At 61.5% G+C, this 12604-nt stretch overlaps 2 protein-coding genes across 3 annotated transcripts in view; both read right to left on the reverse strand.

Annotated features, from left to right (window-relative positions):
- Nucleotides 1–593: 593 nt before the first annotated feature.
- On the reverse strand, nt 594–4906 carry SLC27A3 (solute carrier family 27 member 3). 2 transcript variants are annotated; one of them, XM_047092907.1, is made up of 10 exons: nt 4290–4906; nt 3828–4037; nt 3363–3521; nt 2685–2809; nt 2292–2486; nt 2097–2187; nt 1779–1977; nt 1477–1574; nt 1220–1350; nt 594–912 (listed from the first exon to the last, which is right to left on the reverse strand). In XM_047092907.1, the coding sequence occupies exons 1-10, from the start codon at nt 4882–4884 to the stop codon at nt 736–738; spliced, it is 1980 nt and encodes a 659-aa protein (XP_046948863.1). In that variant the 5' UTR covers nt 4885–4906; the 3' UTR covers nt 594–735. The 2 variants fall into 2 exon arrangements, with proteins under 2 accessions (XP_046948863.1, XP_046948862.1); XM_047092906.1 differs by having other exon boundaries at nt 594–801; nt 1214–1350.
- A 448-nt stretch (nt 4907–5354) lies between these two features.
- INTS3 (integrator complex subunit 3) overlaps nt 5355–12604 on the reverse strand; it is a 39492-nt gene continuing 32242 nt past the window's right edge. Inside the window, exons 21-30 of the mRNA XM_047092765.1 lie at nt 11579–11732; nt 10495–10563; nt 9623–9698; nt 9151–9264; nt 8792–8840; nt 7824–7991; nt 7507–7607; nt 7285–7357; nt 6959–7115; nt 5355–6851 (exon numbers count right to left, since the gene is read on the reverse strand). Coding sequence (XP_046948721.1) covers nt 6774–6851; nt 6959–7115; nt 7285–7357; nt 7507–7607; nt 7824–7991; nt 8792–8840; nt 9151–9264; nt 9623–9698; nt 10495–10563; nt 11579–11732 — 1039 coding nt within the window. The 3' untranslated portion in view covers nt 5355–6773. The remainder of the gene's footprint in view (nt 6852–6958; nt 7116–7284; nt 7358–7506; nt 7608–7823; nt 7992–8791; nt 8841–9150; nt 9265–9622; nt 9699–10494; nt 10564–11578; nt 11733–12604) is intronic.

A 12604-nucleotide genomic window follows, 5' to 3' on the forward strand; every position in this document is an offset into this window, starting at 1 on the left:
GATGCTTCATTTGGGGGCCTCTCTCCTTTCGTTTCCCCAATTGCTCTTGCTGCCACAGGCGCACGAGCGCTCTGAGCCCTGCTCCCAGGAAAGGCTCCCAAGGTTCCTCAGAACCCAGGGGGCCCCAACCTGGGCTGCTTCTTCTGGGAGCGTTCGATTAGGATTTAATAAAGTTAGAGTCATCCGAACTAGGGGGCCGAGTGGCTCCACCCTTTCCCCTCACTAAGAGAAGTGTCTAGGGCATCCTTGTCCGCAAAATCAAACCTGTTTTCCCCAGTTGGCTCTGTTCAGCCCAGCCGCACCCGTGTCTGTGGAGACGCGGGGGGCAGCGTTTCTATCTCTGCCCACCTCTGCTGCGCCACGGCCCCCAGGGAGTGAAGCTGGGAGGGGACACACCGCACAGGTAGACATCATCCGCCAGGGACTCCCCGAGGACAAGGATCACATGGGGTCACCTGAGAGGAAAAGGCCCAGGTCCAGACATGGAGCTCGGGCCTGTGTGAAGTCAGGGCAGAGACATACGTGGCTCTGTGCCAGGGGAAAACGTCGGAGCGAAAAGCGGTTCCACCGACAGGGAAGACGGACGCCACAGATCAGAGATTGGCCCTGGCCCCATTTATTACAAAATAATGATTACAAATCTGGTATAAAAAAGACCCCGGGGGAACCCTGGCGCACCTGCCACACCCCCACCCCACAAAGCTGCTCCCTCAGACACCTTGGCGGGGAGGGCTTTCAGATGCGAAGGTCCCCAGCCAGGAGGGCACTGTACCGGGCAGGTGTGAGGGGCAGGTAGGCACCCCCAGCCCGGTCCAGAACGTAGAGGGGGTCAGACAGTGCGCTCGGGTTAAAACCCTCCTTTGTCATCCGAACCTTCTGCTGCTTGAAGGTTTCTGTGGTGGCCAGAGACTCCTGGAAGGGGTGTCAAAAGGGGTGGAAGGAAGGAAGGAAGGAAGGAAGGAAGGGGTACTTTGCCTGAATTCTGTCAAGGGGCAGGTCCCGGGAAAGGAGGCATGAGGTCAGGGTTTGGGATAGGGGGTCACAGAGAAGGAGCCAAGCCCGGAGGGGGGCATGAACGACGGACAGAGTGCACATCCAGGAAGGAGCTGTTCTTTCCCGCCAGGGACGGAGCTGCACAAGGACCCCCGCGCGGGGTTTGGAAGCCGCTGGCCGCCGCGGGTGCAGGGGCTGAGAGGTGGGAGCAGGAGGACTCGATTACCTGGAGCCTTAGGAATCGAGGCCAGGCGTAAGGCGGCAGGTTCTCAGAAACGTGGCTGTAGAGCTGCTCAAGGTCCAGAGAGTGGGGGGGACGCAGAACCAGGGCCGCCATCCCAGCCCTACCTTCGTGCCCTGGTGGTGTCGGGGGAAAGGCCAGCTGTTGTGGTGAGCCGCTCTCAGGCCTCATGCTCCCTGTGCCCAAGTAATACCAGTCCAGGGTGGCAGGCCGGCTGCCCTCCACCTCCCGTGTCTTGGCACCTGGCACGGTAACTCCGTAGACGTTCACCTCCTGAACAAAATCCAGGGACTCCAAGGCCTCCGCCACCTCGGTCGTGGCCACGTTCTCCCCTTTCCACCTGCAAGAGGGCAGAGATTCGGGGCCCTATGGGGGTGTGGGGAGGACGCAGTCAGGGCGCCAGACGGTCACAGGGAACAAGGTCTGAGAGGAGAGCTCGGATGAGTGGCTGGGTTTGGGTGGGAGTTAGGGAGTTAGGTTTAGGGGGTTTGGGTCACAGAGGTCAAATGTCCAGGAAAGGAGTCAGGGTGTCCTGGACAGCTACCTGAAGGTGTCTCCAGTACGATCATGGAAGCGAAGAAAGCCTTGGTCGTCGCAGACCAGCAGGTCCCCAGTGTTGAAGAAAACATCTCCAGGCCGGAAGACGTCCTTCAGCAGCTTCCCGCGGTCCAGCTCTGGTCCCCCAGCATAGCCGAGGAAGGGGGACTGTTGGCTCACTGGGGCCACCAGCAGCCCAGGCTCACCTGCAGAGCCGCTGGGGTCAGGGGGAGCTGTCCACCTCGCCCAGAGCTTCCTGGCCCCTCACCCCACTCTCCAATTTCAACCCTCTGCCGGCTGCACCCCCCCCAACCTGAGCACCAACCTGGAGATGTGGCCACACAGTGCCCCTGGGTGTCCCGAACCGGCTCCCCTGTGGTGACATCATAGCGAATCAAAGAGAAGGGGAAGACATGCTGGGGGAAGGGAGACCCCGGCACTGGGTCATTTCAGTTGCACGAGCCCCTCCCTGCCAGCCCCCACCTTCCACGGGGTCTCCAGCTCCTCCCCTACCCCTTACCTTGTAAAGCCAGGACGCACGCCCCACAGCACCTGGCTGGCCCGTGTAGTTGAAAGTGGCAACATTGCCCTCCGTTAGGCCATACGTCTCCAGCACCTGCAGCGGCCCGAAGCGCCGCACAAAGCGCTCCCAGGTGTCCGGGCGCAGCCCGCTGCCCACCACCAGTCGGACCTTATGCCCCCGTTCCGCCTGGCTCTGAGATGAGGGGAGATGGGCAGAAGGTTCAACAGCAAGACGCCAGCTCCCAAAAGGGAAGCCCCGGCATCCCAGGCCCCTCACCCCACCCTGCCTGCCGTTCTCGTCCAGCCCCCAGGCAGGCGTCCCAGTGTCTCCTGCCAGCTGCCCATCTCCCTGCCCAGTGGCGGCAGCTCTGCCCAGGATGTGCCCACGCACCGGGGGCTGGTTGACAAGGTATCGGCACAGCTCCCCGATGTACTGGAACACCGTCACCCCGTGCTGCTGGCAGTCGTCCCAGAACTGGCCAGCTGAGAACTTGGACTTGAGCACCACTGTGGCCCCTGCCACAGGTGGGGAGAGAAGGGAGGAAGGAAGGTGAGACTGAGGGCTGTTGGGGGGGGGGGGGGGAGACCTGACCCCCTCCCTCCCGGACACCAGCCTTCACTGCAGTGTCCTTCTGGGAAGGCCCTGCTGGGACAGTCAACAGCAGCCCAAGGTGGCCCTCCTGCTTTCCCTCCGGTGCCCCAGAGAGGTTAATGCCCTCTCCCTACTTCCTGTCCCCAAGCAGTGCATCCTGTATGCCTAGGCCCCCAAGTCCCAACCTTCTTCTCCGTTTGCTTCTCCCTGGGCTGACATGCTCGGCCCTTCACCCCCCTTCCCCCACGTGGAGTCTGGAGGCCTCCCTAGTTCCTCAGTGTCTAGGTTGTGCGGGTGATGCTTCTCCATTGCAGCAGGAGCTCTTGGAGAGGAGACCTCTGCCTCCTCCCTCGTCTGGAAGCGTCCCCAGGTGAGCGTACCACAGCAGGTACTTAAATAAACGTTTGCTAGGAAGAAAAAAGTTTGCTGGACGACTGAAGTTTGGGGAGGGTCGAGGTGGGAGTGGGAGAGACTGACCGATGCCCAGGCAGCCCACAATGCCCAGTAGGGAGCCAGACATGTGGTAGAGCGGGAGGGCAAGGTAGATCACATCCTCCTGGTGGGCACCGCACAGCTGGTAGAAACCCTGGCACTGCAAGATCTTCAGGTGGCTGATCCGAGCAGCCTTGGGGAGGCCTGTGGGTGATGGGGGAGATGGGCGGAAGGGTCTGAGCTCCAGGCCCCGCCTCCCTCAGCCCCTGCTGGGTGAAGAGGCAAGGCTGAAGCTGACGCCAAGCTGTCCTGGAAATGGCGGGAAGTTCAGGGAGGTGGAGAAATGAGGAAGCGGGCAGGAGCGAATACAGTCGTGGCTGGGATCTTGGGATGGGCCCGGGGAGGGGGGTGGAGGAGTGGCCTAGGAGCTGAGGCCACGGTTCCTGTTCCTAGCGTCTTGCCTTTCTCTGCCTTCGTTTCTGGCAGGGGAGTCTGGTGTCCCGTGCTCACCCGTGGTGCCGGAGGTGAAGATGTACAGGCACGTGTCCATTACGCTCTGGGGGGCAGAGAGGTACCCGGGCACCGGCTCATCCGCTTCGGCTGAGGCCTCCGCCAGCACATCGCTGATTCCGGCCAGACGGGTTTCGGGGCCTGCAGCCCAAAGATGGAGCCCCATGGCTCTCAGGGCCGGCAGGTCAGGCTCCAGGGACTCCAGGAGCTCTGGATGGGGTGGGAAGGCAAAGCTCGGCGGCCCAGAATGCCTCCCCACCCCGCAGCCCACTTGGCGCCGCCCTCGCCCCTCCCCACCACCTCACTCCTCCGGGCGAGGGCGAAGGGTGCGCATCTTCCGTCACCGTTCTGGGAACCGCAGACGCGGCCCCGTCGCTTCGCAAAGCCGAAGCCTCATATCCCCAAGCACCCTTTCCAAGCCCCTGCGAGCCAGCTGGGCCCCTTCTGCAGTCCCGGCCTCACCTGGCGCCAGCACCAGCGCGCGCGCGCCGCAGCTGCGGAGGCAGTGCAGGAGGGGACCCCGGCGCAGGGCGGCGGGCACAAAGGCCGCGCGCAGGCCGGCCTTGGCCAGCCCGAACCAGAGCCACAGGAACTCCGGGCAGGCGGGGAGCAGCAGCGCCACGGTGGCCCCGGGGGTCAGAGGGGCCGCGGCGCCGGCCGCCCCGGCGGCCCGCTCGTTCCCCGCGCCGCCGCCCGGCCCCGCGTCCCAGCCCCGCGCGCGCAAGAAAGCGCGCGCAGCCCGGTTGCTCTGACGCTCGGCCTCCGCGTAGCTAAAGCGTCGCGCGCCGTGAATGAGGAAGACGTGCGCGGGGCGCTGCCGGGCCAGCTGCGCGAGGCGCCAGGCCAGGCTGCAGCCCCCCTCGGGGCCCCTCGGGTCGGCGGCGGCCGCGGCCAGGGCGCGCGCCCGGAGAGCCCGATTGCAGCGCAGGACGCGCACCGCGAAGGCCAAGTCCGCCGCTAGCCAGCGCAGCCGCGGCCAGATGTGCAGCGTCCGCAGCAGCAGCAGCAGCAGCGGCGGCAGCAGCAGCAGCGGCGGCAGCAGCAGGAGCCCGGCCATGGCGCCCTCGTCCTCCGCTCGGCGCCGCCGCTCCCTCCCGAAAACTGGGGCCGCTCGCTTTTGCGCGGAGACCTCGCCTTCCCGGGAGCGCGCGTGCGCAGGCACACGCCCCTTTCCCACCCGCTCCCGCCCCCCCACCCCCACCACGGGCGCGGAGCCGAGGCCAGGAGGTGCGTGGGGGGCGGCCCCGCGCTCTCCGCCCTCCCCACCGCCGCGCTCGCTCCCCGACGGCCGGGAACCCACACCCTCCCGGGGCCGGGTTTTCTCCCACAGAGCTTCCCGGCCCGAGGCCACCCCAGCGTCTCCCCAGACACACCGAGGAACTCGGGCCTCCGGGCCTGACCCGCGCCCTCCCCCGGCGCCAGCAGCGGCGCCAGGGGGTGGCTGGGGGCCCGGACGGCCCGCGCTCTGGAGGGGCGACGGCGGAGGCCCCTCCCTTCGGGCAAGGGCGCCAGTAACTGGGGCCAGTGAATGCTTTCCATCCAGGTTTTAATTGGGGAGGAGGAAACGGGAAGGATGGGGGGGTGGTGGGGGTGGAGAGGCCGGAGTAGTTAGCTTTGAGGGAGGGGAGACTGGATTCCTAACAGACCAGTTCGAAGGCGGGGTCTGTCCTCCACCCAGACGTCACTCCTCCCTCCTCAGTCTGCCTCCCGGCCAGCCAAGGGGCTCTCTTCTGCGGGGACACACGGATGGGCAAGTGGCCAGGCCGTGGAACAAAGAGGGTCCTTTCTCTCTGGGATGTGAGTGCGGTCACTAGGCGCACTTCGGTCCTTCAGAATCCGAGTTGGGGCACCCCTCACCCCCAAGCCGTCCTCCGGTACTTGGTGACCACATAGACCTACTCAACTGGACAAATACTTATGCCGAGGAGAGAGGCGCAGGGAGGGGCAGAGTTCAGCAGGTAGGGAGATGGTACCCCGACAGGTCAGGGCCCGGCCCACAGCCCACGGCAGCAGGGAGAAATGGGCAGGTGAGCGGTGTAGAAGCCAGAACTCCTCTTGCTCCAGACAAAGGGGTGGGCAGGAAGGCAAGAGGGGACCTTGAGGGGCCACAACGGAGAGGGACGCCCTGTAGGTGCGCAGGGTAAGTGGGGGCAGCTACTCCAGCACAAACGAGGTTCTGGCTTGTTTTATTGTCATTTAAAAACTTTTAAAACGCGATTATCTCTGCCAACAAAACAAAACAAAACAAAACCGACAGAGCCAAGGAAATAGGACCATTTGACAGTTCTGTGGACATGGCTCCCTCTAGGGAGTCCCAGGGCTCTGGCCCAGCCTGGGGTGCCAACAACAGGTCAACACAAGCTTCTAGGCCGGTGGGGCCGCGGCCTCCCTCTCTGGTCCCTGCCTGAACTCTTGCGGCACCTGCCCCATGTTAAGAACAGGCAGGTGGACCATGTCACTGACGAAATACCCACTGCACGCAGGAGGACAGAGGGCAACTATGAAATGCGTGTTCAGGGCAAACCAGGGCCTGATGGGTAGCGTGGGAAGGGGCACCCACACACCTTTCTTCATTCCCATACCTGGCCTCTCTGGCCAGCAGCCCCATCTGCCATTTCTCTTCTCTTTGGGAGGCTGGGGAGGGGCAGGGGTGGAAGACCCGCACGGGCCAGGTTTCCCGCAGCCTCTGGCTTCAGCGGGATGTGAGTGGGTAGGAGCAGCAGTGTGATGGGGCCGGAGGCCCCTGGAGAGGAAGGGGGCAGGGGCTGGGGCTGCACGGCGGCTTCTCAAGGCTGAGCCAGAGGAGACAGCGCGTCCTTCCCACCAGGTGAACTTTGGGCTGGGGGACAGAGCGTCTCCCCACCATCTCCCCAGCCCTTATTAACCTCCGAAACACCAAGGGGAGGAGGGCAGTCTGACCAGGGTTGGGATGGGGGACACAGGGCCTCAGTCACTGTCAGACCCCACTGCAGAGGACCCTTTCCGTTTCCGCTTGGTGGGCTTCGGTTTTGCGTCTTCTTCCTCCTGAAAGAGATTTCAGGGGTGGGGGGTGTCGTGAGCCTGGGCAGCTGCTGGCCCCAACCGCACCTGCTCCCACTGTGGCTGCTGTGCACGGTGGCGGGGGTGCTCACGGAGGCACTGCTGGAGCCGGACTCTTCCTCGGCGTTGGGCGGCTGGGTGGCGTTCTTGCGGCTGCGGGGGCTGGACAGAGCTGCTTTCCTCCGGCTCTTGGGTGGCTTGGTGGACGAGTCCTCGTATTCCTCAGCCAGGGAGAAGAGATCGCTGAACCTGAGGGAAAGAAGAAGGCGCCCTCAAGCACACTCCTCCCAGCCTCTTTTCCTGCCCCCCCCCCGCCCGGACCTGTTGCCCTCGCTGGTCACTGAATCTTCATCCCCAGCAGGCTTCCTCCCCCGGGCCTCCCACCGCCTCCCGAGGCCAGAAGTGCCAGGAGCCTTACTTCATCTTGTGGGCCTCATCACAGCTTGCCTGCACGTGCTGCAGGGCCTGCAGAATCGGGGTCTGGCTAAAAACTGGAGGGAAGAGGGAGAGCGGGGACGGAGGGGCAGTGAGAGGGGCAGGAGCTCATTCGGCTCTCCGGCCCCCACCCCCACCCGTTCGAGGGCCGGCCTGAGCCAGGGCAGTGCCATGCACGATAGGCTCGGGGGTCTGTGGTGCATACAGTTCTGCTTGGTGTTGGTCAGGTTGAGACGAAGGTTGTCTAAGTGCTCCAGGATCTGCTCCAGGGTCAGCTGGGCCAGCTTGCTGCTGGAGCTCCTCAGGCTGCAGGAAGTGGCGCGGCCAGAGTCTGAGCTCGAGGGCAGTGGGACACCCTCTCCGCCCCGCCACCCCGAGGCAGCCCCTAGGGGGCAGGCCGGAGCCGCACAGGGGCCAGCCACAGGGCGTCGGGCCAAGCGGGGAAGGGGCCACCCTGGACCATGCAGCTCCAGGCCACCAGGTGTCACCCCTAGCCAGGCGGACAGCAGGCCCGGGTCCTACCTCTGCCTCTTGCGTGGGAGGCTGTTGTTCTTGATGAGCAGGGACTTGATGTGCTCAGCCAGCAGCTCATCATGCTTCATGCACCAGTGCCGCAGGATGCTGGTGGTGAACTGGTCGTCAGGGTGGCACGGCCGACTCAGCACCATCTTCACCATCTCCTCGCTGGGCCTGGGTGCGCGAGAGGGGTGGGTGGGGGGTGCTCAGGGACCCCTGCTCTCTCCTGCCTACTTATTCCCCACACCTCAGCCCTCAAACCCCACCCGAATCTGCAGCTTCCTGCTCTCACGCCCTCTCCCTCTTCTCTCTGGGCCCAGGAATGCTGGTTCCGTGCTTTGCCGAGCCAGGACACAGACGGGATTCTGCGGTTTCTGTGGTGGTAGCTGGCACGTGCTGGGGAAGCGGCTCACCGAGTCCCCCCCCACCTTGCCCAGAACAGTCAGGAAATGGGCCAGGGAAGCCAAAGGACAGAACGGTATTCAGCCCGAGAAGGCGCTGGGGAGGGGCTGGCGAGCCACAGCCCCCAACCTGCCCACTTCCTGAAGGACATTCCGTACCACCTCTAATCTCTCAGGAGAGAGCAGAGAAGGTGGAAGGTGGGCAAGAGATAGGAGGGAACGGACCCACAGCTGCTGGGAAAGCGCCAGCACTGGAGGGTGGAGGGGCCTCCTCCACGGGGCCTCAGGAGAGGGGGGGATGGGGAGCAGGAAACAGGGATGTCCGGTCCCCACCCCACCCCCTCCTCCCAGGGCAGCTCCTGGTGGGCAGGGGTGCAAAGTCGAGAGGAAGCCCGGATCCCAGGGGAGCTGCTTGGTTGTAAATCATTGTGGGGGAAGGGCAGAACAGCAGATGTCCACAACAGGAAGAAGTGTGGCCGGCTTCCTGAAGGAGCAGGACAGGAGCCCTTTGCAGGGGGGCTATCTTTTGGGACACTGCGACTGGGAGCTAGAGTCCCCGCAAGTAGAACTCACTTCTCTCTTCGGAGCTGAAGCAACAGGCAAGACAGGGCCTCTGGGTGCTCTGTGGGGTGGGGGTGGGGGGCAGAGGCTGTTGAGAGGGCGGCAGAATTCCAGGGAGAATCCTAGCACGTCTCCCATCCCCCAATCCACAGCCACTCAAAGAAGCAAGGATGGTCTTCCAGGGTAGAACAACCCGTCCCTGCTCCCGAGCCCCTGGCACGGCGTGGGCCGGCTTGCAGGACACCCCTGAAGAGCGGAGGTGACCGACAGGGAGCCTGGCCTTCAGCACCTCGCCTTCCGGAGGGGCAGCGGTGGGGCCCCAGCCTTGCCCTGTCCCTCCCCCAATTCTCCCTGCCCGCGACCCTACTCACCTTTGTATTTGAGGTGCTGCAGGATGGGGATTATGGTCTCCAGGGGGATGTTGTGGGCCAGGAAGAGCTGCCAGGCACAGTACTGCTCAAAGGTCTCCCAGTCCAGGCTCTGGACTGCAGGGGACAGAGAAAGGGGTGCGTTCTCTCTCTCATTAGCACACACACACAGGGCTAATCCACAGACTACCAGCATCCCAAGCAGGGCTGGTACGCAGGTGAGGACAGCGACCCTGACGCCGCAGTTACTCTCCCTTTCCACACAAAGTGTTATTTTCAAAGACTTCATATCGCTTCTGTATTCCCACAGCCTAAGCAAGAAACAGATCCAGAGACCCTGCCCAAGACCACACAGCAGGGCACAGTGGTGGTCCACCCCATCCACAGCCCCAGAGTCAGCTCTGCTGTTACTAGGAAATACCCAGGGCTGCCACGCCTCTCTCCCCCAGGTGTCTGAAGGGGTCTGCTCACTTACTGAGAATATTGAGGACTGAGTCCTTTCGAAACATAACCAGGTTCCCCATCATCACATGGCAGACCAGCTCCTGGAGCTAAGGACGGGGAGGAAGAAGGCAAAACCCATTGGTTCTAAAAGAGGCCAGGAAGCTAGTATGCAGGGAGAAGCAGGAGGCCTCACACAGGGAAAAACCAGGGGAAATGAAAACCTAGTTTAAAGGGCTGGGGATGAAATGATGGATGCTGGGGTATCTGAAGGGTAAAGGGGCTGCTAAAAAGCAATAGGCCTGTTTGGAGGCAAAACATTAAATAACAAACACACAAACAAACAAACCATTAAAGTGGTTTCCACGCCCAGATAACAGAGGGAGAAGGGCAACTTGTCTCCCTGGCTCCAGTCTGGGCCCCGACCCATCCCAGCCTGTGCCTGGGGAGGAGGGAAGGGCTGGGAGGCAGAACTGTGGGACAGAGTGTAGCTAGGAGAAAGGCAAAGAAATAAGGGCTCTTCTCTCCTGAATGGGGCAAGTGAGTGGCGACGAGGGGCAGAAATGGACCCGAGCTCAGTATGAGAACGCATTAGCAAAGCTGCAGTCTCCCGGGGTCTGTGCACAGTGGAAGCCAACGGCCTGATTATTTTCACCCTGCGCCAAGGGGAAGGCCAGCTGAGAGCGAAGAAACAAACAAACAAACAAACAAAAACCACCACCTTCTCACTTTCCTTGTGGAACTGGAGTGTCCAGATAATACAGAGAATGAGCCCAGCCTGCCTCCCAGGGGGTCCCCTTCCCTGCTAGCCCCCCCCCCCCCCCCCCGGCCTGAAGTGCACACAGGTGCAAGCCAAGGCCTTGGCTCCCGTCAGCTGGCTTCCCATGATGAGAGCTCCTTGTGCACCTGCGCAGAGTCAATAACAGCCACGATCATGTTCAGCAGCTCGCCGCTCCGCAAGGTCTCATCTGGAAACTGGACAGAAAAAGACAGAAGCTGGGGCAAGAGTCCAGGGTGCCCCCGTTGGCTTGTACCTCATAATCCACCCCCTCTCTTCCCACATGCTCAGGGGATGGCAGGGTTAAGCAGGATGGTGGGGTCCTAACACGAGTCCCTAAACAAAAATCCAACAGCTGTGAAGCCAGGACTCTAACCCTTTAAGAACTGAAATTTGTTCTCTTTGTGTCTGGTGTGTGTGTGTGTGTGTGTGTGTGTGTGTGTGTGTGTGTGTCAGGAAAGGAATGGGGAACCATCTAGAGATGAAACCAGAACCTGAAAGGACTGGACGTGACGGTGAGTGCCGAGCTGCAGCGGTGACAAAATAAACGTTCCTGTCTGGCAATAAACACAAACCCGCTCTATGCTAGCCCTCGGGCACAGAAGGGAAGGTGCGGAGTGTGTTTGGGGTGTACGAGGGGCAGGAGGCTTCCCTTCTTGAGAGGGAGCAGAGGAGGAAACTGCCGCGTGCTGGTCATGCCCCCTTCTTCCGCCCCTGCAGCTTCTGGGGAGATCACAGTTCCTCCTGTTGCGCCCCCACCCTGTTTCCTGATGTCCCTGTGCCTGGGAACTTCACCCAGAGGAGGAAGAGAGGGTACCTCCTCCGATGTCCCAGTTCCTAGAGAAGACAGTGAGTGAACAAGGAAACGCAAGTCTCCACCACAAAGGCTGTGGTCTTTGGGAGCCACTAGAGAGAAACTGAGGGTGAGCCATCAGATGGCAGGAGGGCCTGTAGTGTGTGAGTGTGGCTGCGGCTAGGGGACCTGTGCTGGGTCCAGAGGGTGTGGCCGGAGCTGGGAAGCCAAGTGTACAGGCCCAGACCACATCTCACACCACAAGGCACAGAACAGGAGACATTTTGTAACTTTTAACAGAGGGGGGCCCATCGAGCCGGCAGGGGTGGGTGAAGTAGGGTCAGGGTCGTATGCAATGAGGCACATGGTGTCGTGAGCCTGCCCTGCGCAGCCGCGCCCGGAGCCCGGCAGACACTGACCTCTGTGTAGATGGAGGGTGTGAGGTGGCACAGCAGCCGCACGTCGTCCTCCTGACAGGCCTTCATGTCCATCATCAGGCAGGTGTGCAGGTCGCCCAGCTGGGTGGCCTGGGCAAAGGACTCATACAGGTTCATCTTCCCAGCAGCGGCTTTGCTGCAAGACCAGTTGGGCCTGAGCCAGCAGCCCGTCCCCTCAGTCGCCCCCCCACCCCCACCCCGGAACCCCTCTGCTGCCCCTGATGCTCTGGGCAAGTCTGTCTCGTGGCCCTCTCCTGCCTTCCTCAGTGCTCCCGACAGGGCACTGACCACACACAGTGAAGCTGCCAACTGGTGACCGTCGAACACAGGACAGGGCTCAGATCAGGCCAGAAAGCCGAGCAATGAAGGCAGGAACACAGGCAGGCCCCCACCTCACATCACATACGAGCAATTGAGAAGAGGTTATAGGCCTGAACATAAGAACTGAAAACCACAGTCTTGGAAGAAAACACAGGAGTAAATCTGCAAGATACCACAAGCCCAAGTGACAGAAGAAAAAATAAACACGACTCAACAACACGTAAAACTTCTGTGTCTCAACGGGTGCCATCAAGGGAGTGGAAAGACAACCTGCAGAATGAGAACATATTTGCAAACCAGATGTTTCATAAGGGACTCGAAATCAACAATAAACAGATGAATAACTCAATTAAAAAAATAGGAGAGGAAGGGACACCCGGGTGGCTCACTCAGTTAAGCATCCTACTTGGCTCAGGCTCAGTTTGTGAGTTCAGGCCCCATATCGAGCTCTCTGCTCTCCACACACAGTCTGCTTAGGATCCTCTGTCTCTCTTCCTCTCTCTCTGCCCCTCCCCCACTCATGCTTGCTCTCTCTCTCAAAAATAAACATTAAAAAAAAAATGGGAGAGGATCTGAAGAGACATTTCTCCAAAAAAAAATATGCAAATGGCCAATAACAAGCACACAAAAAGATGCTCAGCATCACCAACCATCAGGAAAATGCAAATCAGAACCACAACAAGACAT

This window comes from Lynx rufus, unplaced genomic scaffold, assembly GCF_022079265.1.
Source record: "Lynx rufus isolate CCGP_SWC_20201006 ecotype Redwood Valley unplaced genomic scaffold, mLynRuf1.p SCAF_31, whole genome shotgun sequence".
NCBI classification, from domain to species: Eukaryota; Metazoa; Chordata; class Mammalia; order Carnivora; family Felidae; genus Lynx; species Lynx rufus.